At 41.6% G+C, this 22762-nt stretch overlaps 1 protein-coding gene across 1 annotated transcript in view; it reads left to right on the top strand.

Annotated features, from left to right (window-relative positions):
* LOC142200740 (collagen alpha-4(VI) chain-like) overlaps positions 1-22762 on the top strand; it is a 149722-nt gene that overhangs the window by 32920 nt on the left and 94040 nt on the right. The window contains exons 4-12 of the mRNA XM_075271308.1: positions 1168-1755; positions 2771-3367; positions 5528-6148; positions 7675-8235; positions 10836-11393; positions 13060-13635; positions 16246-16821; positions 19572-19921; positions 21953-22031. Coding sequence (XP_075127409.1) covers positions 1168-1755; positions 2771-3367; positions 5528-6148; positions 7675-8235; positions 10836-11393; positions 13060-13635; positions 16246-16821; positions 19572-19921; positions 21953-22031 — 4506 coding nt within the window. The remainder of the gene's footprint in view (positions 1-1167; positions 1756-2770; positions 3368-5527; positions 6149-7674; positions 8236-10835; positions 11394-13059; positions 13636-16245; positions 16822-19571; positions 19922-21952; positions 22032-22762) is intronic.

The following is a 22762-nucleotide window of genomic DNA, read 5'->3' as shown; positions in this document are numbered from 1 at the left end:
CCCATTGCCAAACAGGCTTCATGCAGAGGGCTGTATATTGGGCACCTTGGATTAAATGGTATATTGTTCCATAATTGGTTATAGATTGGTTCTGTAAAAAATATTGAAAGTTTCTCTTCATGCAATTCAGTAGAGTCATTGGACAAGTTAGAATTAGTAAACTCTACCAGGAAGAATAAATCTGTCTAGTAGACAACAAATACGTGTGGTTTTTTTTTTTTTGCAACATTTAACCCCTACTTATCTCTAGTTAGTAAAAGTTTAGATTGAATATATGTCATTTTTAATGTGTGATATAACAAGTACGCAATTAACTAGATGTAGAAAAATGATACAGGCAATTGGTAACTACAAAAGCAAAATGTGTGAAGATATATCACTCTAAAATGGATTTGGTCACGTCAGGTTTATTTCCTGTAAGTAAATCTTCACTCGTAATTTTTTCTAATGAGGACTAAAGTTTACTGAGTACAGTAATGGTAGAGGGGATATCGTCACTCCATAGGGAGAGACCACCATTTAGGTGTGTGTAGTCTTATTAAGCCATGAGCGCTTGACTGAGACTCTGTCTTCCTAATTGGATCATGGAAGATAGACTTGCACATTCTCAGTTAGCGCCCTCTATTGGTGTGCATACTTGAGGCACTGGCATCCTAATTACATCATGGAAGTCAGATTTGCATATTCTTCCCATGTTCCTTTGCACAGTGGAGCGCTCATGGCTTAATAAGACTCCACACACCTAATAGGTGGTCTCTCCCTATGGAGTGATGATATCCCCTCAACCCTGTCTAAGCCTCTCACCTCTGCCAGGTCAGTCCTCTCTGTGCCAAGCTGATGAGATGGAAATACATCGAAACGGCTGTCCTTGGCTGAGAGACTGTATCTGGTAAAATCTCAACATCATTTCAAACAAAGGCCTCTGAGAAGGTCGGCATGATGTTAAAGGGAGCGCCCTCTATTTGATTTCTTGACTGAGACTCTGTCTTCCTAATTGCATCATGGAAGACAGACTTGCACATTCTCAGTCAGCGCCCTCTATTGGTGTGCATACTTGAGGCACTGGCATCCTAATTACATCATGGAAGTCAGATTTGCATATTCTTCCCATGTACAGTAATGGTAGTAGAAGATCAATGAATGACTTCAATGTCCATTCTCTTACAGGTTGCAGAAATGCTAACAAGGCCGACATCGTCTTTCTTGTGGAGAGTTCCGATCACATCACTGCTGATGCCTTTGAGGATGTAAAGGATTTCCTCTATGGCTTGGTTTCAAGCCTTGATGTTGGTGCTAACAAAGTCCGCATAGGCCTGGCTCAGTACAGTGATGAAACAAATAGAGTTTTCTTGTTAAATGATTATTCTCTGAAGAGTGAAATTTTAGAGAAGATAGAAAGCTTGTCGTATAAAGATGGGAATACCTATACAGGACGGGCCCTACGAGATGTGAATAACACCTACTTTACTGAGGAAGCTGCCAGCAGAGCAGCAGAAAAAGTGGCTCAAATACTTGTCCTGGTCACCTATGGACAGTCTTCTGATGAGATAAAAGGGGTAGCTAGAGATTTGAAAATCAGAGGAATTTCATTGTATGTCACTGGAATTAATATTAAAGACATTGGAGAGTTAAAGGAGGTGGCCAGCAAGCCAAGCAGAAAGTTCTTCCATCCTTTGGATAACTTTGATTCTACTGAATATGTGACCAGGAGTCTCCTGAATAATCTTTGCTCTGGTATCATCACACACATAAAAGGTACATATATACCATACAAACATTTATTCTGTAGTCTGATACATATTCATTGTCTAAAATAGAGATGAGCGAACACTAAAATGTCCGAGGTTCGAAATCCGATTCGAACAGCCGCACACTGTTCGACTGTTTGAACGGATTTCGAACCCCATTATAGTCTATGGGGGGAAATGCTCATTTCAGGGGTAGGCAACATTCAATAAAATCATACTTACCAAGTCCACGAGTGACGGTCGGGCTGGATTCTGCTTGAAGTTTTCTCCCGGCGCAGGGTCCCCGCGTCCTCTTCCGGGTGGAATTTACTCTGCCTAGGCATCCAGCTTAGGCAGAGCCGACTGCGCATGCGTGTGCACGCATGCGCATGCATGCGCAGTCGGCTCTGCCCAGGCCCGCCGCCTGAGCAGAGCCGACTGTGCATGCGCGTGTGTGCGCGTGCATGCCCGCGCATGCACAGTCGGCTATGCCTAGGCCGGATGCCTAGGCAGAGTGAATTCCACCTGCAAGAAAACGCGGGGACGCAGCGCGGAGAAGACTTCGGAAAGGTAAGAGAAGAACCAGCGTTGATGAGCAGAATGTATAGCATTCTGCCAATCAACGCTGGTTCTGCATCGAACCTTAAACTTCGAACAGCTAGTAGTTTTCGATCAAGTACGAGTATTTCGAATACTGTATTATTCGATCAAACACCTACTCGATCGAACATTACTCGCTCATCTCTAGTCTCCAATATATATGGTTAAGGACATAAATATTCATGATCCAGATTTTGCTATTTCTGTGCAGTGAGTAGTGAAATAAGATGGCACCAATTATTTATTCAGATGTGAAGTATGGAATTAGGGTTTCATGAGCATGGTAGTTGTATGTATGTATGCGTGTGGGAGGGGATTTTTCTTTAGCAGATTTGCTGCATAGCAATATGTCCTTGAGGACTAGGTGTGCAAGATCTGTAAGAGATTAGGCATTAATATCATTACAATAACATTATACTATGTCTTGTATTTGTATGTTTCAGCTTTCACAAATCGTTATGCCGATGTGGTTTTCCTTGTGGATTCTTCTTCCAGCATTGGAAGTTCTGTTTTCCAGCAAATTAAGCTCTTCATTTCAAGGATTATTGGGCAGCTTGATGTTGGCATTAATAAATATCGTATAGGTCTTGCCCAGTTCAGTGGTGCAGCCCAGACTGAGTTCCTGCTGAACATGTATAACACCAAACAGCAAGTGTTAGATCACGTTAAAACCATTGCTTTTAGAGGTGGCCCACTGAACACAGGGAGCGCCTTGGATTACTTACGCACAACTTTCTTTGTGGAAGAGGCTGGGAGCCGAATTAACCAAGGTACCCCTCAATTTGCGGTGGTCATTACATCAGCAAAATCTGAAGATCTGGTGGTCACATATGCTGAGGAACTGAAGAGAATCGGTGTCACCACCATCTCAATTGGCATTCGCAATTCAGAAATGGAAGAATTAGTAGAGATCGCAACCGATCCTTTTGTTTTTCAATTGAAAGATTTACAGGGGTTAAGAAACGTCCAACAAGAAGTGGTCAATGTTATTGTTACACCGAAAATGCTGCAGTTTGCTGAGAAGGCAGTGGTGCCAGCAGGTAACTTTCAATCGTTTTTATTACAGGTTTTTCGTAAAAATGGGTGTCTAAAGTGGCCTAAGAAAATGTATATGGTGTGTAATAATATACATCATGGATATCATTGAGGGAACTCATTAAGTTTGCTGGGATGGACTTTCTCACAATTAAAGAGCCTGATCCTGAAACAGAGTATTTCTTCTAGGGCAGAACACAACAAATTCAAGCTGAATCTGTCAAATGCCATAAATATAAAAACACTAAGAAGTCATTTTCAAATTGAGGTGCCCATAATCCTGTAAACAGGAATGATGCCGAAATACATATTTACTGTACTTAGCTTGAAGGAACAGTAAACGCAGAAAATGCACAGAAAAATAATACAAACTTTGCCCCTATCAATCTCCTCCTTTCTATTTTGTCTCATGCTACACCATATTTCCCCGAAAATAAGTCATCCCCCTAAAGTAAGACATAGCAGAGGTTTTGTTGAATTGCCTAATATAAGGCACCCCCCCCCCCGAAAGTAAGACATCCCCCAATGATGATGATCTTTCTGTGTAAAGATTGTATGAAGAAAAACATTGCAGCTGGTTGAACACTGTGCACGATGTTCCGTGTGCACAGGTGTGCCAGCTGCTGACGTCGCTGCGATACGTAGATGAGCTGGAAGATGCCCGCTGTGTATACACTAAGCATCGTATGCGGCGGGGAGTCCACTCTCCCAGCTCATCCCACAGCAGCCGGAACAATGGATACAACATACGGTATCGCAGCAGCCTGATTTCCTATGCACACTAGCACCGCACACAGCATTCAGCCGGCTGCAGTGTTTTTATTCATACAGTCTTTGCGCAGCAAGCACATCTCAGCATAGTGCAGTGGTGGCAGCAGCACAAAAAAATAAAATAAGACATCCCCTGAAAATAAGACATATCATATCTTTAGGACCAAAATTTAATATAAGACACTGTCTTATTTTTGGGGAAACACGGTAGTTAAACTTAAGAAATATAAAAACGAATCTTCTTGGTGTGTCCCAGAAGCTCGGTCATGTCCTCCTTCTCACAGTCATGTGACTGTTACAGAAGTCTCTCTGCTGTATCCTGATCCTCATCCCTTTGGCTAGGCCCTGCAGCCTGTCCCTTTGCCAGTATGTGGCTGAAGATGGAGTGGTCCAGCAGGAGATTAACACATTTAACACACGAAAAGCTATCCCTAAAACATTCGTACTTCATCCAGTCTGCCATGTGAATCTCTTGATGCTTTGTATTAGTCAAGTGGACTGACAGAATGGGGTAGATATTCAACATGTGCTTAATGCTATATGTCAATGTGCCTAGTTATTTTTATTACACTGTTTAGTGGGCACACTTGTGCTCTGAATCCTAGTACTTTAAAAAGAACATGTAACCACCAGAGCCCGGCATATCAATCCTGCTCCACAGATAGGTTAGGGCTGGTTCACATCTGCATTCGGGTTTCTGTTCAGGGAGTCCACTTGTGAACCCTCCAAATTGAAATCTATACGCATAAAAAAGCAGTTACTTGGGAAACCCCCATAGACTATAATGGGTCTGTGTGGTTTCCACACGCTTTCCGCACAAAACATACAGAGAGAAAAGTCCTGCAAGCAGCACTTTTCTCTCTACATGTTTTGTGCGGAAACCACACGACCCCATTATAGTCTATAGGGTCCGCAGATTTCCCAGGTAACTGCTTTCTTTATGCGTATAGGTTTCCATTCAGGGGGTCCTCAAGCGGACTCCCCGAATAGAAACCCAAACGCAGATGTGAACCAGGCCTCAAGGTCTTCTGAGTCAAATGGTGTTTTCACCTTGTAAAATCAGTACCTCCACTACTAAGATGTTGCTGTTTTTATCAATATGCAGATTAGCTGTTTGGAGGAATGAGAGGATTGCAGTTGCCCCAAAGAGTTCATTTGTATATTGACATAAAGGCAATATCTCCACAGCAGAGGCACCAATTTACAAAGGGAAAACACTAACGGATTCAGGTGACCCTGTTGTGTTTTGGTTAAAGATAGTGGAGGGGATGGTTGGTAAGAGTCAGCGTAGCAGGTTCTCAAGTCATAGGTTAATTTGTATGATTAGTTATTAATTGTAAATGTGGCTCGGTTTTGTGTTCTTGCTTGTAAATATCTTCTTATTTTTTATTTAGTTTGTTCAAGTGCCATTGTTGCTGATATCGTATTCTTGATTGATGAATCTAGTAGCATTGGTGATGTGAACTTCCAGCTGACGCGAGTGTTTCTACATAAGGTCATCAATGCATTGGAAATTGGCTTAAATCGTGTGCGTGTGGGTTTGGTTCTGTACAGTGACAAGCCTACTTTGGAGTTCAAATTGAACACCTTTAATGAGAAGTATGAAATTTTGGACTATATAACAAAGCTGCCATACAGAGGAGGAATAGCGCACACTGGAGAAGCCCTGAAGTTTCTGCGGAAAGAACTATTCTCTGAGGAAAATGGTGGCAGGGCACACCTTGGGGTACAGCAAATTGCAGTGGTCATGACTAATGGCCAGTCAGCTGATGAGTTCAGAAAGCCTGCATCAAAGCTACGGAAAGCAGGGGTTGAAGTGTTTGCTGTCGGCTTCCAAAACGCTGACATGAAGGATCTGAAGATCATAGCTTCATATCCACCAAGAAAACACGTCACCAATGTGGAATCTTTTTTACAGCTTCCAAATATTGAACTCAAGTTGAAGAAACGTCTTTGTAATCAGATTATTAGTTACTCATTTGCTGTTCCACAACTTGTAAGAACTCTAAAAGACGGTAAGGATCTTTAGAAATTGTTTAAATAACACGATACACTGCATACAGCTATACGAGATGTGTTTAGAAAAAAATCTTAACATTATATAATGATATAAGGCATCAGAGATTTTTAGTAGTTTTGAGTTTTCCTCATGCAGTGTCATTTTTGTCTCTGGTCAACTTCAATGAAAAGAAGAGCCGTGTGTATAGTACATCAGGGACAAATATACCATCTGTGCACTCTATGCAGCTGCACAAGGACCCAGAAGATCAAGAAACTATTACCTGTTACCTTAACAGCCGCTTTATACTGTCTATTACATTGTGGGTCAACGCATAGGCAAATTAATTATATGGCCAACAATTAGTGGTGGATGTGGAAAAAACATGGGGGTCATAACTGCTTTTGTACAGAGATCTGCAGCTGCTTGTAGTATATATGCCCAATGGTGAGACCTACAGAAGTCTGTCTTTTATGTCTAGATATGCTGAAAAATCCCTTGAAGTTCCTAGAAAGAACCTCCATGTAATTTTTGTTTTGCAATTAGAAATCAAGTATGCAATCACTGAAAGCAACAGTCTAGTTCACAATAGAAAACTTAACACAATGAATCAGTAATGCATAGCTCAAATACCTAATCTCTTTCTGGTGTGGATCCTCTAATTCCCAGTTCCTTTTTTATCCCTGTAAATGGCCTCCAAGCTTCTCAACTACTCTATACACGCTGCGCTTTGGTAGTCCGAGACATTCCCCTTGGATCCAATAGCTGTGAACAGCATATAGTCCTCCAGGCTATCCAAGCACAGTGTGTACAGAGTAGTCGGAAAGATTAAAAGGAAAGCTGTAGGTATTATAACTATGCATTATGCTTTTCTTCTGAAACTATTATAGTAAACTGGAGGGTCACTTTATAATACAGCACGGTAGGGTAGATTTTTGAAAACTTGTCATAAATCAGGCACATCCTCCGACAGGCCAGGGGCCATTATTGAAATCTATGCCAAGAAAACAGCCATAAATGAAGATGAATCTGATTGGGTTGATAGTTCCTGGACATTCCCCTATTTAGAAACATGGAAAAGGCGGCATAAAAACAGTATTTGTAACAATGTTTGCTGCAATCCTTAGACCTGCCCCAATGTTTTTCATATTAAATTCCCTGTTTCTAAAAATTAGCTTCTACAGCACAGTTATAACTTCAGTGATTAGTTATACATTTTTTAAATATATTTGATGATTATTGTCTTGTACCCTATACCATGCCTATCAATGTATATAGAGCACATTTCAATATATATATATATATATATATATATATATATATATATATCTACAGTATATATATATAGCTTTATACATATATATACTGTATATATCAGATATATATATATATATATATATATATATATATATATATATATATATATATTTGTGTATATGATTAGGGGAATCCTCTGTGAGCATATCTGTTCTGGTTGTCAGTTATCCAGCTAGGTCACGTACTATTGCACAGTAACCAGATGTTGAATTTTCCTTCATGTAGGTTGCACTGATACTGAAGAAGCTGATATTTACTTTCTTATTGATGGATCTGGCAGCATTTACCCTGAGGATTTTGATGACATGAAAACTTTTATGATTGAATTGATGAGCATGTTTCAGATCGGCGCGAATAGAGTACACTTTGGGGTTGTACAGTACTCTAGCACTCCTCAGATTGAATTTACTATCAGTCAGTACACTAATATAAAGGATTTAAAGCCAGCTATACTAAGAATTGATCAACTGGGAGGAGGCACCAACACTGGGGAAGCTCTGAAGTCAATGAAAGCCCTCTTTGCCAAAGCAGAAAGCGAGCGACCTCATAAAGTTCCACAGTCCTTGATTATCATTACAGATGGACAGTCTCAAGACCAGGTGGCAGAAGCAGCGGCAGACATCAGAGGCAGTGGTATCAATATATTCGCTATTGGCGTGAAGGAAGCTGTGCAGGAGGAGTTGGTCAGCATAGCTGGCAGTAAGGACAAGACATTCTTTGTTGATAACTTTGATTCTTTGAACCTGATAAAGAATGACTTGGTGCGTGATCTATGTACACCAGAAGGTAAGTTACCAGGAATCTGGAGGGAAGTTTTGGCTTGTTTTAACTAGACATATCAAAGGTTATGTTGCTTTACAAGCTGACAATGGATAAAAGCCATTTCCACAAGCAAATCAAAGGCACCAATTACTGTATATCAAGAGTGGCCAGCAATGCCAGATTTCTTATCACTCTGCTGCACACATGGGATTAAAGGGGAGAAAAAGAGTTTGCATATGTTGACGTGTAGTAGATTCTTTGCAGAAGTTCCTGCGACTGAAAAATTCATGTAATCCAACTCAGGTTTGTTTGTGATTTCTGGCGCATCTTTAGTCTGTCTAGTCTTAAAGGGATCCTATCTCTCAGACACATTTTTTTCTAGGTACCACGTCGGAATAGCCTTAAGAAAGGCTATTCTTCTCCTACCTTTCGTCGTCTTCTCCGCGCCGCCGTTTGCCTACAATCCCGGTTCTTGTTGGTATGCTAATTAGCTCCCTTGCAGCACTGTGGGGCGGACCCCAGCGCTCAGACAGTACTGGGGGCGTCCCCAATGCTGAGAGAGAACTCTCTCCAGTGCAGCCTCCATCTTCTTCAGCAGCGTCATCTTCAACCTCTTCTTCCGGTAGGTAGGAGGAAAATGGCCTTTCTTAAGGCTATTCCAACATGGTACCTAGAAAAAAAAGTGTGTCTGAGTGATAGGACCCCTTTAAGTTTATAACCACCAATGGCCCACATTTCATTGTACTGTCTATTAGTTAGACATAAACCCTGCAGTTACAGGATCTGCAAAATTCATCACTGTGATAGATTTGGTGCATTTTGCTGGTTAGATGCTCGGCAAAAGTGTCTATCAAGTCACAAACATTAGCGTGGCACAAGTCAGTAATATGCACCAAAAAGAATGTGCAATGTACACCAGAATTCTGGCCCAAGGAGCTTAGTAAATCTGGACCATTATTACATTTTAAGCTGCACACCCTTGGCACAAATTGCTCTAGAATATGGTGCATTTGATTAGTAAATCCCCTTTTTAGGTGTAATTATGGGACTAAAACTGTATCTATGCAATAAAAGGCATGGTCAAATATAGCAGATTTAGTACATTAAAATACCAGCATAAAAATCCCTGTGCATATTATGGCAATGCAAATGGTGATTTCTACTGTAAATATGCAGAAAAATATACTTGCACTCTATTTATGTTTTTGTCGCAAAAGCAGTTTTTTTTTTCTGCATTGAATGGCATAAGGGCGGGTTCACACCTGCGCTCAGTCTCCTCTTTGCAGGTTTCCGTCTTCTGCCTGAGAAACTGGAGACGAGATGGAAACTGGCAGTCCGCTTTCAAACCCATTCACTTGAATGGGTTTGCAAAGTGACCGCCCGTATGCGTCTTCTGCCTCTCTACGGTGAAACAGTTTTTTTTTTAACTGGACATAAAGTCGGACATGTAGGACTTTGTGTCTGGTTAAAAAAAAAACGGTTTCGCTGCGGAAAGGCACAAGACTCTCATGGGCAGGCACTGACTGACAGGTTTCCGTCTCCTGCCCAGTTTCTCGGGAAGAAGACTGAAACCCACAAAGCGGAGAATGGGCACAGGTGTGAACCCGCCCTCAATAAAAAGAATTCAAGGTTTACAAATCCTATTTACTAAATCCTGTTTACAAATCCCAAGTGTATAAACTTGGTTCGGGAAGAAATCCAAAGTGATTGGATTCTTAGGAAACTATTTGTAAGAGCAGAGAAAATCTAGGAAAGCAGCCAGAATGTATTGCTTACTTAAAGACAGTCGGTCACCAGGATGAAGTATATTAACACAGTTGGGCCAGTTCACACGGAGTTAACGCGCTCGCATTCTGGCACGTATACACATGTCAGGATGTGAGCACTCAAAACAGATCACATTCATTTCAATGGGTCGTTCCGGGCATATAACGCACGTAATTTTGCGGCCGAAATGAATGTGATCTGTTTTGAGCACTCACATCCTGACACCTGTATACGTGCCGGTTAACTCCGTGTGAACTAGCCCTTAGATCAGGTTCAACAGTAACGCCTTTTTCCTCATGAAAACTTGTACTTGCCTCCATTGTCAAGACATTTATTGATTTCACAATATGCAAACGAGCACTGGAGCACCATGGGTGATTCAGTTGCACCAAATTGCTATGGCCCACATTACTTTAATATGCCCTCCCTGAACCCTCCCTTCTTTGACTGATGGGACTAGGCGAGATTTCAGCTTAGCACCATGATCCTGTCACTCAAGAAAGGGAGGGGGAAAGAGGACTTTTCTAAGGAGTCTGGGGCATATCAGTAATGGAGGCATGAGTTTTCATGGGAAAAAAAGCATTAATACCAGGACACATATGTAATTGGTTGTCTATTTACCCACTGTGAATACAATGTTTATCTCCTATCTATCTATCTATCTATCTATCTATCTATCTATCTATCTATCTATCTATCTATCTATCTATCTATCTATCTGAGTAACTTAAGGATCCATTACACCACCAACTTACCATGTGCCACTGGCCTCTAGCTATATGTCTATCATACATACGGTGCTGTACAGTATTTTACTGTTATTTAGCATTTCAATATTCTTTTCTATTTTCCTGCAGCCTGCAAAGAGATGAAAGCGGACGTTCTATTTCTGATTGATAGTTCCGGCAGTATTAAACCTTCTGATTTTAGAAAAATGAAGGAATTCATGGCTTCATTTGTGAAACAGGCGGACATTGGCCCCAACAAAGTTCAATTTGGTTTAATCCAGTATAGCTCTAAAACAAAGGTAGAATTTCCACTTAATAGGTATGAACAGAAGGATGAACTACAGGTCGCCATATCTGGTATCCAGCAGATAAAGCAAAGAACAATGACTGGAGCCGCTTTACAAGACGCATTGCCATATTTCAGTGCTGTTAATGGGGGAAGACCAAACGAAAAGCAATATCTTATAATAGTCACTGATGGAGCGTCTGACGATGAAGTCTCACAACCGGCTGCAGAGATTAGGAAACGTGGAGTTAATATTTATGCTATAGGGGTCCTCAATGCAAACAATTCTCAGCTCCTGGAGATTGCTGGACAGCAAGATCGAGTTTATTTTGAGGACAGTTTTGATGCCCTTGCGTTCTTGAACAAGATCATCATCTTTGAGATCTGCAATCCCATAGACTGTGAGTTTTATTCTTTAACTTGCTTTTTATAGCAATAGTAACAAAATCAGATAATTTATGTTGACAAATTAAATATATAAAAACAAAGTACAAACTTTCTTATATTTTTAAGCTAAAACAAGATTTTTTTGTCCTCTTTCATTGCAGGGAATTATTTATTAGAAATGGTTGTTTTCATCTTTTAGTATTATTTAAAGAGTATTCCAGTAACAAAAGTTACCCTCTATAGAACAGCTTGTTGATCAGTGCAGTCCAACTGCTGGGACCCCACAGATTACAAGAACTAGGGTGCTCTCGACCCCAGATTGAATGGAGCGGCAGGTCAGAAATGTATGATGCTGCTCCATTCATTTTAGTGCAAACTACGGGAGAGACTTGAGTGCTGTTCTTTGACAATCTTTGGCAGCATGCATTTCCAACCTCCCACTCCATTCAAACTGGGGTGCAGAACACCTCAGTTTTTGTGATATGTGGGGGTCTAACCACTGGGACCTCCACAGTTCAACAAGTTACCTTCTGTCCTTTGAATAGGGGACATCTACATGTCAATAGCATACACCTTTAAATACAAAATATAATTAAAAAGCTATTGAGTATTATTTAGACCTAGCAGCTTCCCTATATCATTGTCTCATGAACAATTATGTGACCATTGGGACCTTAAAGAGGACCTTTCACCTCCTGGGGCACATGCGGACTGTAGGTTTTCACGATATGTGCCCCAGGTGAAGAGCTATTAGTACTGGTACCATAGCTCTTCACCATCAGAAAGGCGCTCCTGACAGTCAGTCAGGAATGCCCTTCCTCACAGCAGCGCCTATAGTGCTGTACTGTGAGAGCGGTGTGGAACGCCTCCTCCCCTCCTGATAGTGCTCATCCATAGATAAGTACTGGGGAGGCGTTCTTCCCCGCTCTCACAGTACAACACTATAAAAACTGCTGTGAGGAAGGGCGTTCCTGACAGACTATCAGGAACACCCTTCTAACGGTGAAGAGCTACAGTACCGGCACCGATAGCTCTTCACTGGGGGTACAGCTCATGAAAGCCGACAGTGCGCTGAATTTCTTGTGGTATATAAAACCGCATGTGCCCCAAGTGATGAGAGGTCCTCTTTAATTGACACTGATATAATAAAGTTTAACTTGACTTTCTGCATAGTGATATCAAAAACTACTGAAAAGTCATTTGAAAGAGCCGACATTTGGTTACACGATCAATTGTGCAGCCATCCTAACCTGTATTATACTGTCCAGAAGATACAATACATATTATACAGGTATATGTACATTACACAATTCTTAATTGACTAAAAGGGTTGTATGGTGAAAGAAATCCCTTTTCAAATGCAAACCAGTCCAGCTATCTGCTGATGATTACAGGTCCTACATTACAACCACTCTGGTCATCAGCTGTTATATACAAGATAGGCTTCTATATGTGTCCTAATTACTAATGGGCTGTACTGATGAGACTGACCCTCTAAAGGTCAAAAGGTAGATTATACAGGAAAAGCAAGTGCAGGACTATTAAAGATGTCAAGAGGAATGCTTATGGATGAAAGAGGACAAGCTAAAATCATCTGTAATATCTATACCTGTACTATCTATAGGAGTATTTATAAGCCATTTCTAACTTTACTTTTAATGTATTCTTTCCTCATTTCAGCCTGTAAAAAGACAGAAATAGCCGACATCATATTTTTGGTGGATGCCTCCATCAGTATTACGGCTACTCAGTTTCAGATCATGCAGAGGTTTATGGAAGCTGTGGTAAATGACTCTATGGTTGGAAAGGATTATGTCCGCTTTGGTGTTGTGACTTATAGTACAGCACCGGAAGAACAGTTCTCTTTGAATGCTTACTCAACTAAATCTGATGTACGAAAAGCTATACAAGAGATAAAAAGAGTAAGGGGACTGACCTATACGGCCACTGCTTTGGAGTATACTCAAGGCAGATTTGATCCAGCTTATGGTGGGCGTCCAAATGTTAATGATATTATTATTCTCATCACTGATGGGGCAACCAGTCCTCCAGATAGACCCAAGTTAGACACCGTTCCCCAAACCTTGAGGAGCAATGGAATCACTATCTTTGCTGTTGGAGTTGGTGCTGCCAAAAAGGATGAACTTGAAAAGATTTCTGGTCAGCCTGATAGATGGTTCCTTGTACAGGATTACAGTTCACTGGAAGGTTTGCACGCAAATATAACTGAGATTGTCTGTGATCAGTCTAAAAAAGGTAAGAAAGCCTATGTGCTAAGGGTTAAACACATAGCTACAATGTCTAACATTATTTCCTGCTGTAAATCTATACAGTGTTGAGTGGTTTGCTATACTGTATGTTGTATAGATCCTACTTGTACTGTACAGATCCTTGTATAGCATATCTTGGACTATACACCATTTATATCTAAGACCAGATTCATGTTTTAATAGCTTTAGCTTTAGCTCTATGTAAATCGTGACAAAGAAAAATTGTGCTGTAAGAAAAAGGTGTATCGAGGTTTGGCCACTCTAAACTTACTCAAATTAGGTTAATGACTCCAATTTCTTAGCAACCAAATTTAAATCGGTTTTTCAAGATAAAATTTTTGCTGACCTAGGTACAGGTCATCAATATCAGATTGGTGAGGGTCTGACTCCTGATGCTCCCACCAATTAGTTGTTCTTAGCAATTGATATACAGAGAATGGAGCAGGAAGCAGACAGCACTGTTCTCTGTGCAGTGGTTGAACCGAGTCACTGCAGCTTAGTTCTCATTAAAGTGGAGAGGGGCTGATCTGCAATACCCTGATCTGGCCACTACACAGAGAACAGTGCTGTCTGCTTCCTATTCAATTTTTAAGTACTAGCAGGAAAGAACAGGTGATACATGGCGGTGCTGGGTTTTCGACCCCGACCTATCCTTAGGAGAGGTCAAAATATTTTTAACTTGGAAAATTTAACACATTATCACAACATGCAAACAAAACTCAAATACAATTCACATTATGATCACTGAGTAATGGAGTGTATGCAGGGCCGCCATCAGGAATTTTGGGGCCCCATACAGCCTAAGTGTCTGGCCCCCCCGCCATTTTAAAACTACCTTATTTAGCGACATACCAATTCTGTATTACATTTCCCTTTATTTAGCAGCATTACAAGGCTTAATCAGATTCTATTTGCAGGTAATATCTGCTACGTGTGACAGCGCCTATAGAGAGCCAACACCATCTATAAGAGCCCTCCTAATAAATCCTCAGGGCTTTTTCACATTGCGTTTTTGGCCTCCCTTGCCGGGATACGTTGGTAACCAGTCAGAATCAGCTGTCAACTTATCTCTGCACGAAGAACTGGCCATTAAGAAAAAAAGGGGGGCCTGCAGTTCTCCGTGCAGGGATAAGTGGGGAGCTGATTGTGACTGGTTACCAACGTATCCCGGCAAGGGAGGCCAAAAACGCAATGTGAACACTCCTTTAAAGTGAAAGTCCCACCCCCAAACAGGCTGCTATGCTAGTAGCATAGCCTACATCATTATTATTCTCCAGCTAAAAACTTATATATTATATATTATTGCGCCAGTTCCCTCTCCGCAGTGCCGCACACCGATGTTCCAAAAATCCCCCCGTCCACCCTCTAACATCTTTCCATTGCCCCCTGTACCCATACCTCCCAACTTTTGAAGAACCAAAAGAGGTACAAAATGTGCGGCAAAGCGCGCCGCGGAAAATTTAGCCCCACCCACTGTTATGTTGACTCCGCCCACTCATTAATTTTTCATGTGCCCGCACACTGTATAATCCTCCTACAGTCACCCGTAAATTATATGTCCCCCCCTCCGTCTCTCCCCCAGCTTCATATACACCCTTCATCTGCCCCCAGATTCATGTCCCCTCCATCTCTTCCCCCAGATTCATGTCCCCTCCATTTCTGCCCACAGATTCATGTACCCACATCTCTGCCCCCCAGATTCCTCCGCACCCAGATTAATTTCCCCTCCATCTCTGCCCCCAGATTCATGTCCCCTCCATCTCTGCCCCCAGATTCATGTCCCCCCATCTCTTGCCCCCAGATTCATGTCCCCTCCATCTCTGCCCCCAGATTCATGTCCCTCCATCTCTGCCCCCAGTATCATGCCGTCCTCTCCATCTCTGCCCCCAGATTCATGTCCCTCCATCTCTGCCCCCAGTGTCATGCCGTCCTCTCCTTCATCTGCCCCCAGTTTCACGTTCCACATTACACTTACCTTCTCCTTCGTTCCCCCGCTGCTCTCTGCGTGCCTCTCTCTCTTACTGGCGCACAATTGTAGACGCGATGTGACGTCATCACATCGCGTCTACACTGCCGGGTAGCCGGCGGCAGCGGCAAAGCGAGGAGCTGACACAGGTTAGCTCCTCGCTTCAGCCGCATATGTGTCAGCGAGAGAGGCGTGCAGCGGCGAAGCGAGGAGCTGACCTGTGTCAGCTCCTTGCTTCAGCCGCGTATGTGTTCAACTCAGATCTGCATCCTCTGGACGCAGATCTGAGTTGAAACAAACAGGACATACAATGACTGCTGCCGGCGCCAGGGGGCCCGGGCCCCCCCCATTTTTAAATTTGGCCGGGCCCCTGACGCCAGTAGCAGTCCTAATCCTAATGTAGGAGGTAGTACTGGCCTATCCGCGGCCCTGAGTGTATGTGCAGTGAACTCTAAACAGCCACAAAACAGGGATCAAAGATGTAGGTGTAGTTCCCAGAGGTGCGACCCACATCTATTACACATTAATGGCACATCCAGTGTATACACCATAAATATGTAGATGAGAATATCTCTTCAAAGATTGCTACTTCTATTCTAATATACTAATGTTTTTTGTTTGTTTTTTCAGATTGTGCCTATGAACAGATCGACATTGTTTTCCTCATTGATGGATCAGCAAGCATAAAACCAAGTGACTTTGAAATCTCAAAATCCTTCATGAAAAAAATCGTAGATAGCTTCACCATTGCACAGGACCGGGTTCGTATCGGTGTGGCCCAATACAGTGATAACCCTCAGAAGGAATTCTTCCTGAATGAACACTTCTCCAGCTCAACCATGAAACTTAACATAGAGAACATAGCTCAGCTTAAGCAGAATACCTACACTGGAAAAGCCTTGAAGTTTGTCAAACAGTTTTTTGATCCTGCCAATGGGAGCCGGAAAAACCAAAATGTCCATCAATATCTAATAGTCATGACTGATGGGGAATCTCATGATTCGGTGTATGAAGAGGCTGCTGAGCTGAGAAGCAATGGAGTCACAATCTTCTCAGTAGGCATTGGCATCAAAAATAGTTTTGAGCTTGTTCAGATTGCTGGCAACCCAAACAATTTATTTTTAGTGGAAACATATGAAGTGCTAGACTCAATCCGTGGACAGATTGTAACTCAAGTGTGTGAGCCAAAAGATGAGCCATCCTTAGGTAAGTAGTCTAAGGATATATCATAAAAAGAAGATAACAATGGGGCGGGGGTCTACAATATGATCATGGTAGGTGGAATAATGATACATGCAAAAAGATGACTATAATACAAAGTTCAAAAAGTACGAAAAGAAGTAGGAAAAACTTAACATAATTGTTATCACAATACCTAAAGAGGCCTGAACTAGTAAAATATGAAAATATTTATCACATATGGTGAGTGCTGTAGCAGAACAATATTCACAATTCACAAATTCCTATTTTATGGTCACCTCCCCTTCTAACAAAAAGTTGCATGTACCCCATAATGGTACTAATAAAGACTTCTGCTCACCCACAGTAAATTAACTCTAATAGAGTTGTGGGTGTCAGAGTATTGTACTGCAAATGAAAAAAAAAAATGTTTCAAATTTTATTTAAAGTACTAAAATATAAGACAAAGCATATTCGGATTGTATAGTGATAGTCAGTGGCGTAACTAAAGTCTTGTGGCCCCAGGTGCAATCTTTTGTCCAGGGCCCCCTACCTCATCCCTACAGCGAATTCTTGATAGTGATTAATCATCCTTAGTGTGGTTAGTTTAATCTGTGGGTCTCCTTGTCTTAAGGGCCAGATGGAAGCTGGAATCTCAATAGTGATGGCTCCTAAGACTCCTGGGCTCCGGTGCAACTGCACCCCCTCAAGTTACACCCCTGGTCATAGTGACCTACAGTAAAGAATAATGGTAACAAAGCCATTTTACCCATATGGCGAATGCTGTAACTATGAAAGCAAAACAATGCCAGAATTGTGTTTTCCCCATTTCACCCCACAAATATTTTTTTTCCAATATCATTTTACAAAATATTATATAAACCATTACATAACACCTTTAAAAATTACAACAAGGCCTGCAAAAAAAAAACAAGCTTCATGTTGCTATATGAATAGAACATTAAAAATTTCTGTTGGAAGGTGAAGAAGAAAAGACAAAAATGAAAAATAATTATCTGTGGTGGGAAGGGATTCATTACAAATAAAAGACAATTCTATTTGTCTCAGTATATAAATGTATCATAAGAGAATCATATATCACTGAGATTTGCACTTGTAGTTTCACAGTTACACATAGTATTGCTTATTGTAATACATTCATTTCCATACAATTATACAAATTATTGCCAAGTCTAACTTCAAAACTAAAACATTGAAAGTGATGCTGACATTATGTAAAAGAACACTAGATGGAGCCAGAGCACCGCTGCAGGTCTTATAGCATACTGTACAGTACTTTGAACTACAGAAGATGTTCAGTAGGCGGTGGGCATTGGTTACCCATATGCATGTTAAAAACTCTCTTGACCCCAGGAAGGAACTGTTCAAAGTGGCATCAAGGTTTCTGCTCTGCACTGTGACACTACGAATGCAAACTGCTCAGTCACTTTTAGTAACAATAATTTCCTGTCATTATTTCTTTATCTTTTTAGGCTAAACAATTTTTGTTTAATTTGAAGAGTGAGAATATTAACTTGAGTCCATACCATTTAAAAGAACAGGGGTCCCGTGTACCCCTTTTGAGTGGAGCAGTGATTGAACATGAACTCCATTCAAAGTTTATGGGACTGACAAAGCTGAGTACAGCAATGAGACACCGACCAACTTTTGCTTTCGTGCACCAGAAGTGTCTGTGATCATAGTCTGCTATTCTCTGTGTATGAGAGCAGAGAGATAAGTCATCAGCAGCAGCAGCAGCCTCTGTTGTACATACACAGAGAATAGCAGAGGGTGCACGGAAAAGGCTAATTAGCATATGGTTAAAAACAGACTTATTCAAAAACTACTGAGTCAATTTACATACAAAAGGTACACGTGAAAAAGCCTTTCTAAAGGCTATGCAAGTATGTGCTTAGCTAAAAATGACTTTTCCCAATGATAGAGCCCCTTTAAAGGAAGTCATTTTTAACTAATCACATCTTTGCATAGCCTTTAGAAAGGCTATTCCACACCTACCTTTAGTATATAGATTGCCTCAGTGGTTTCTGAATAAGTCAGATTTTCTTCTTTTGCTAATTAGACTGGTGCACGATACATAGTGCACTCCTCTCCTGTTGTTTCCTATGAGCACAGCACAGGCTGCTGCTGCTGCTGATGATGATTCAGCTTCCTGTTTGCACACACATAGGAGATAATAGCAAAGAAGAGTGCTGCTGGGAACTTCCTGTTCTGGCTGGAAGCTCATTAGCATATGAATAAAAATGAACTTATTCAGAGACCACTGAGGCAATTTACATACTAAAGGTAGGTGTGGAATAGCATTTCTAAAGCCTATGCAAGGATGTGATTAGTTAAAAATGATTTTTCCCAGTGATAGAGCCCCTTTTAACACAGGCAATTGAACACTATCTAAACAGAAAATACTAACAGTACGTGTGACTTACACTGTACCATACACAAGGCTCTCAGTGTCAGGACAGACCCAGCCACTTCCTCTCCTCTCAGGATCTGTCCTGAAGTGCAGGCTCTGCAGCCTTTTATGGCCCAGTAATGAGCCTGAGCCCTATACCTGGGGCTGAAGCCTATACCAGACCTGGACCACACATAGGTCAGGAATCTACGGGTACAGTAATGTAAACATAAATCTTTCCATATGGCACAGGCAAAAGGGGAATTAAAACTCAACCGTGTTCACATTTGTCCTTTTACACCATAAGCAGCAGTAACTTTTTCCCTGTAAATCTATTCACCTTGACTCCTTTTATTTCCCACCACAGATTGCAGTATTGATATTGCAGTAGCTGTTGACTCTTCCAGAAGATCTAGACCCTCCACCTCTTCCCAGATACAGCAGAAGCTGAATCATTACCTCCCAGATTTGATGAAACAAATTTCGACTTTGAACAACCTCAGCTGTGTGTCTGGATCGCCGATAAACATCAGCTTCAGCTTTGCTGTTCCGCGTCTAGATGGCTCATTTTATTTTGATTCTGACTTTGAAAACTATAATGAAGACATCCTGAGAAAATTCATAGATGCCCAGTCAGCCGTGGATACATTTCTAAATTTTAGGTCCCTTGAAACACTTTGGACAAAATTTAAGATTTCATCTACACAGAGGGCAAAGGTGAGCACCATTTGTAAAGACAGATTTAAGGAGGTCCTGTCTGGTCTCCTGACATATCTTTTATAGTAAATAATTGTATTTCCTGCAGTATAAAACATCTAGATCATCTTTTCATAGAGATTTGCGTCTGTCTGTCCTCTATTATTCATCCTGTAAATGGATGAATATACTGACAACTGGGGGTCTGATGCTGTCCAATCACTGCTGACAGTCTCGCATGGTGCAGGGACACAGCTCTTTCACCGGGGAATGGTAACACCCAGTTGTTAGTTTATTCGGTTTATACATTTCTATGAGTATGACAAAAGAGAAACAATTCAATGCTGAGACTTAAGAAAAGATGCTCCAGAATGATTTCAAGGGGAATACAAGTATTTACTAAAACATCCATGTCAGGACTCAGGAGAGGTGATGGCTACTTTTATAATGACATCAGTTCATGCGTGAGGGTGCAGACAAAGTCCCATACAATTCATATGCAATGTCATTCCTTATACTAATTTACAATTATTTGGTTATGACTACTTCAGGTCCCTTTAATGTAACTGATGTCTGAATTTACATCAACTATTGAAGCTGATGTGATAATGTAATTTAATAACTCAGGTAAGACTTTAAGAAGCCCTGGCCATCTCTGCCCTTAGGGCTAGTTCACATGAGGGTTGTGACCGCGTACTTTGGTCCTGATTTTGACATGGGAAGCCACGTCACAATAGGACCAAAATGAGCCTGCCATGACTGTCGCGGCTTCCCGCTCCGGAGTAGGCCCAAATGAACGGGCCTAGTTTGGAGGGTGCTGTCGCGAGGCGGATGCCGGGGCTGGATCAGCCACGGAATCTGCCTGAAGAAAGGGTGGCTCGCTTCTTCTATATAGACCTCTATTGTGAGTGGGCGGATTCTGAGGTGATTCGGCGTCAAAATCTGCCCCCTCTTGCCCCGTGTGAAGGAGCCCTTACATGATGGTTGTCATTGGAACAACATATTATATCAATGCTAGCAATTTATGAAGAAATGTTTGTGGCAGGCTTTCTAGGGGAGCCTGTGTTAGACACTCCGAAATGCTTCCATTACAGACAGACCCTGCAGGGGACATCTGGGGTAGACACCCTATTCAGTGGCATAACTAGGAATGGCGGGGCCCTGTGGCGAATTTTTGACATGCCCCCCCCCCCCCCCCCCCGACCGACGCCAAAGACTTCGAACTGACCCCTACCCCCCCGCATTTCTGCACACACTATAATGCCCCATAGTGGCCCCTGCACACAGTATTATGTCCCATAGTGGCCCCTGCACACAGTATTATGTCCTATAGTGGCCCCTGCACACAGTATTATGCCCTATAGTGGTCCTTGCACACAGTATTATGCCCCATAGTGGCCCCTGCACACAGTATTATGCCCTATAGTGGTCCTTGCACACAGTATTATGCCCCATAGTGGCCCCTGCACGCAGTATTATGCCCTATAGTGGCCCCTGCACACAGTATTATGCATCATATTGGCCCCTGAGGTCTTTTCAGACCCCTGTGTTGTGACGCATATGGACGCAGGTCCCGGGTCATGTGACGTCATGCAAGTAGGCCCGGATCACAGAGAGGTAAGTAACAATGTTTTTTATGTTCCCTTACATCACCCGGGCCTCCGATCATTATACTTGGGGGTCCGAAAAGACCCCTGAGTATAATAGTGCTTGTGGGGCCCGCTGCGTCACTTACCCATCTCGGCCCTTGCCAGGATCGGTAAGTAAGTAGGGCCCGTTACCAGCTGGAGTAACTCCAGCCAGTAACGGCCTATTAAAAAAACAAACAAAAAAAAAAACGCAGCGGTAGCGGCTGTCACCGGGCCCCCTAATGTCCCGGGCCCTGTGACAGCTGCTACCACTGCTACCACGGTAGTTACGCCACTGACCGTATTGGATGTCTCCAAACAGAAACTACTGTAATACAGAAAGTATATCAATTTATCATACAAATAAGAACAATTCTTTTGTAATGTTAGAAACTTTTATATTATATTATGTGTTTATTTGTAGGTTATTATGATTTTTACCGATGGCTTGGATGATGATATAGAGACGCTGAAAGCGACTTCGGAATCCCTCCGTAAAAAAGGTTTGGTAAAATCTATCTAGCTTCGGATATAAAGCTCTGCTTTCTGTAGCCGCACATTCAGCTCCACTGTAACATAGTAAAGCACACAAATTTATGGCATCCCATGCAGTTATTTTTATGTTTTCCGAGCAAAATTTAATTTTTTCTTTGCTTATTGCAAAAGATTTGTAGTCTGTAAAGCTACTGTGACTAATGGCAGATATAGGAACTTGAGGGTGTATACAGTACAGTATATACAGTATTATTAAATAGTGCGCCAATTACAATACTGTTTCAATCTTCCGAATTATATTTCTCTAGCAGACATCACACTTCACAACAGATGTGAGTGCAAATAAGGCTCTGGCATATGTAACTATATGACATACAGGCCTTACATTTGGCTTATACTGTACACTGAGATATATTCCTGGTGAGTTATGCCAATTGTAAGCTCTGAAGTGCAAACAGACCCTAAGAGACATGTGTCAGCACTTGTACTACGTAATGTATCACATCCAGAATGTAAAGTAAATAGGAATTAATTCATCTGAAATCAATGATAAATCCTGGTAAACCAAACAGCATCCGTAATGGTAATTCAAAACACATTTTTTAATTAATTCTAATTAATTGAATTTAGTTTAATAGTCTAATTAAAAATGTTTCTACCAAAATCTTATTTATTAAGCTTTGTTATGTTATGTATTGTAATTCTCAAACAACCAGATGGTCCGATTTATCTCTTACAA

This window comes from Leptodactylus fuscus, chromosome 4 (assembly GCF_031893055.1).
Source record: "Leptodactylus fuscus isolate aLepFus1 chromosome 4, aLepFus1.hap2, whole genome shotgun sequence".
Classification (NCBI taxonomy): Eukaryota; Metazoa; Chordata; class Amphibia; order Anura; family Leptodactylidae; genus Leptodactylus; species Leptodactylus fuscus.
Note: the sequence above shows the minus strand (reverse complement) of the source record. Positions and strands in the feature narration are given on the sequence as shown.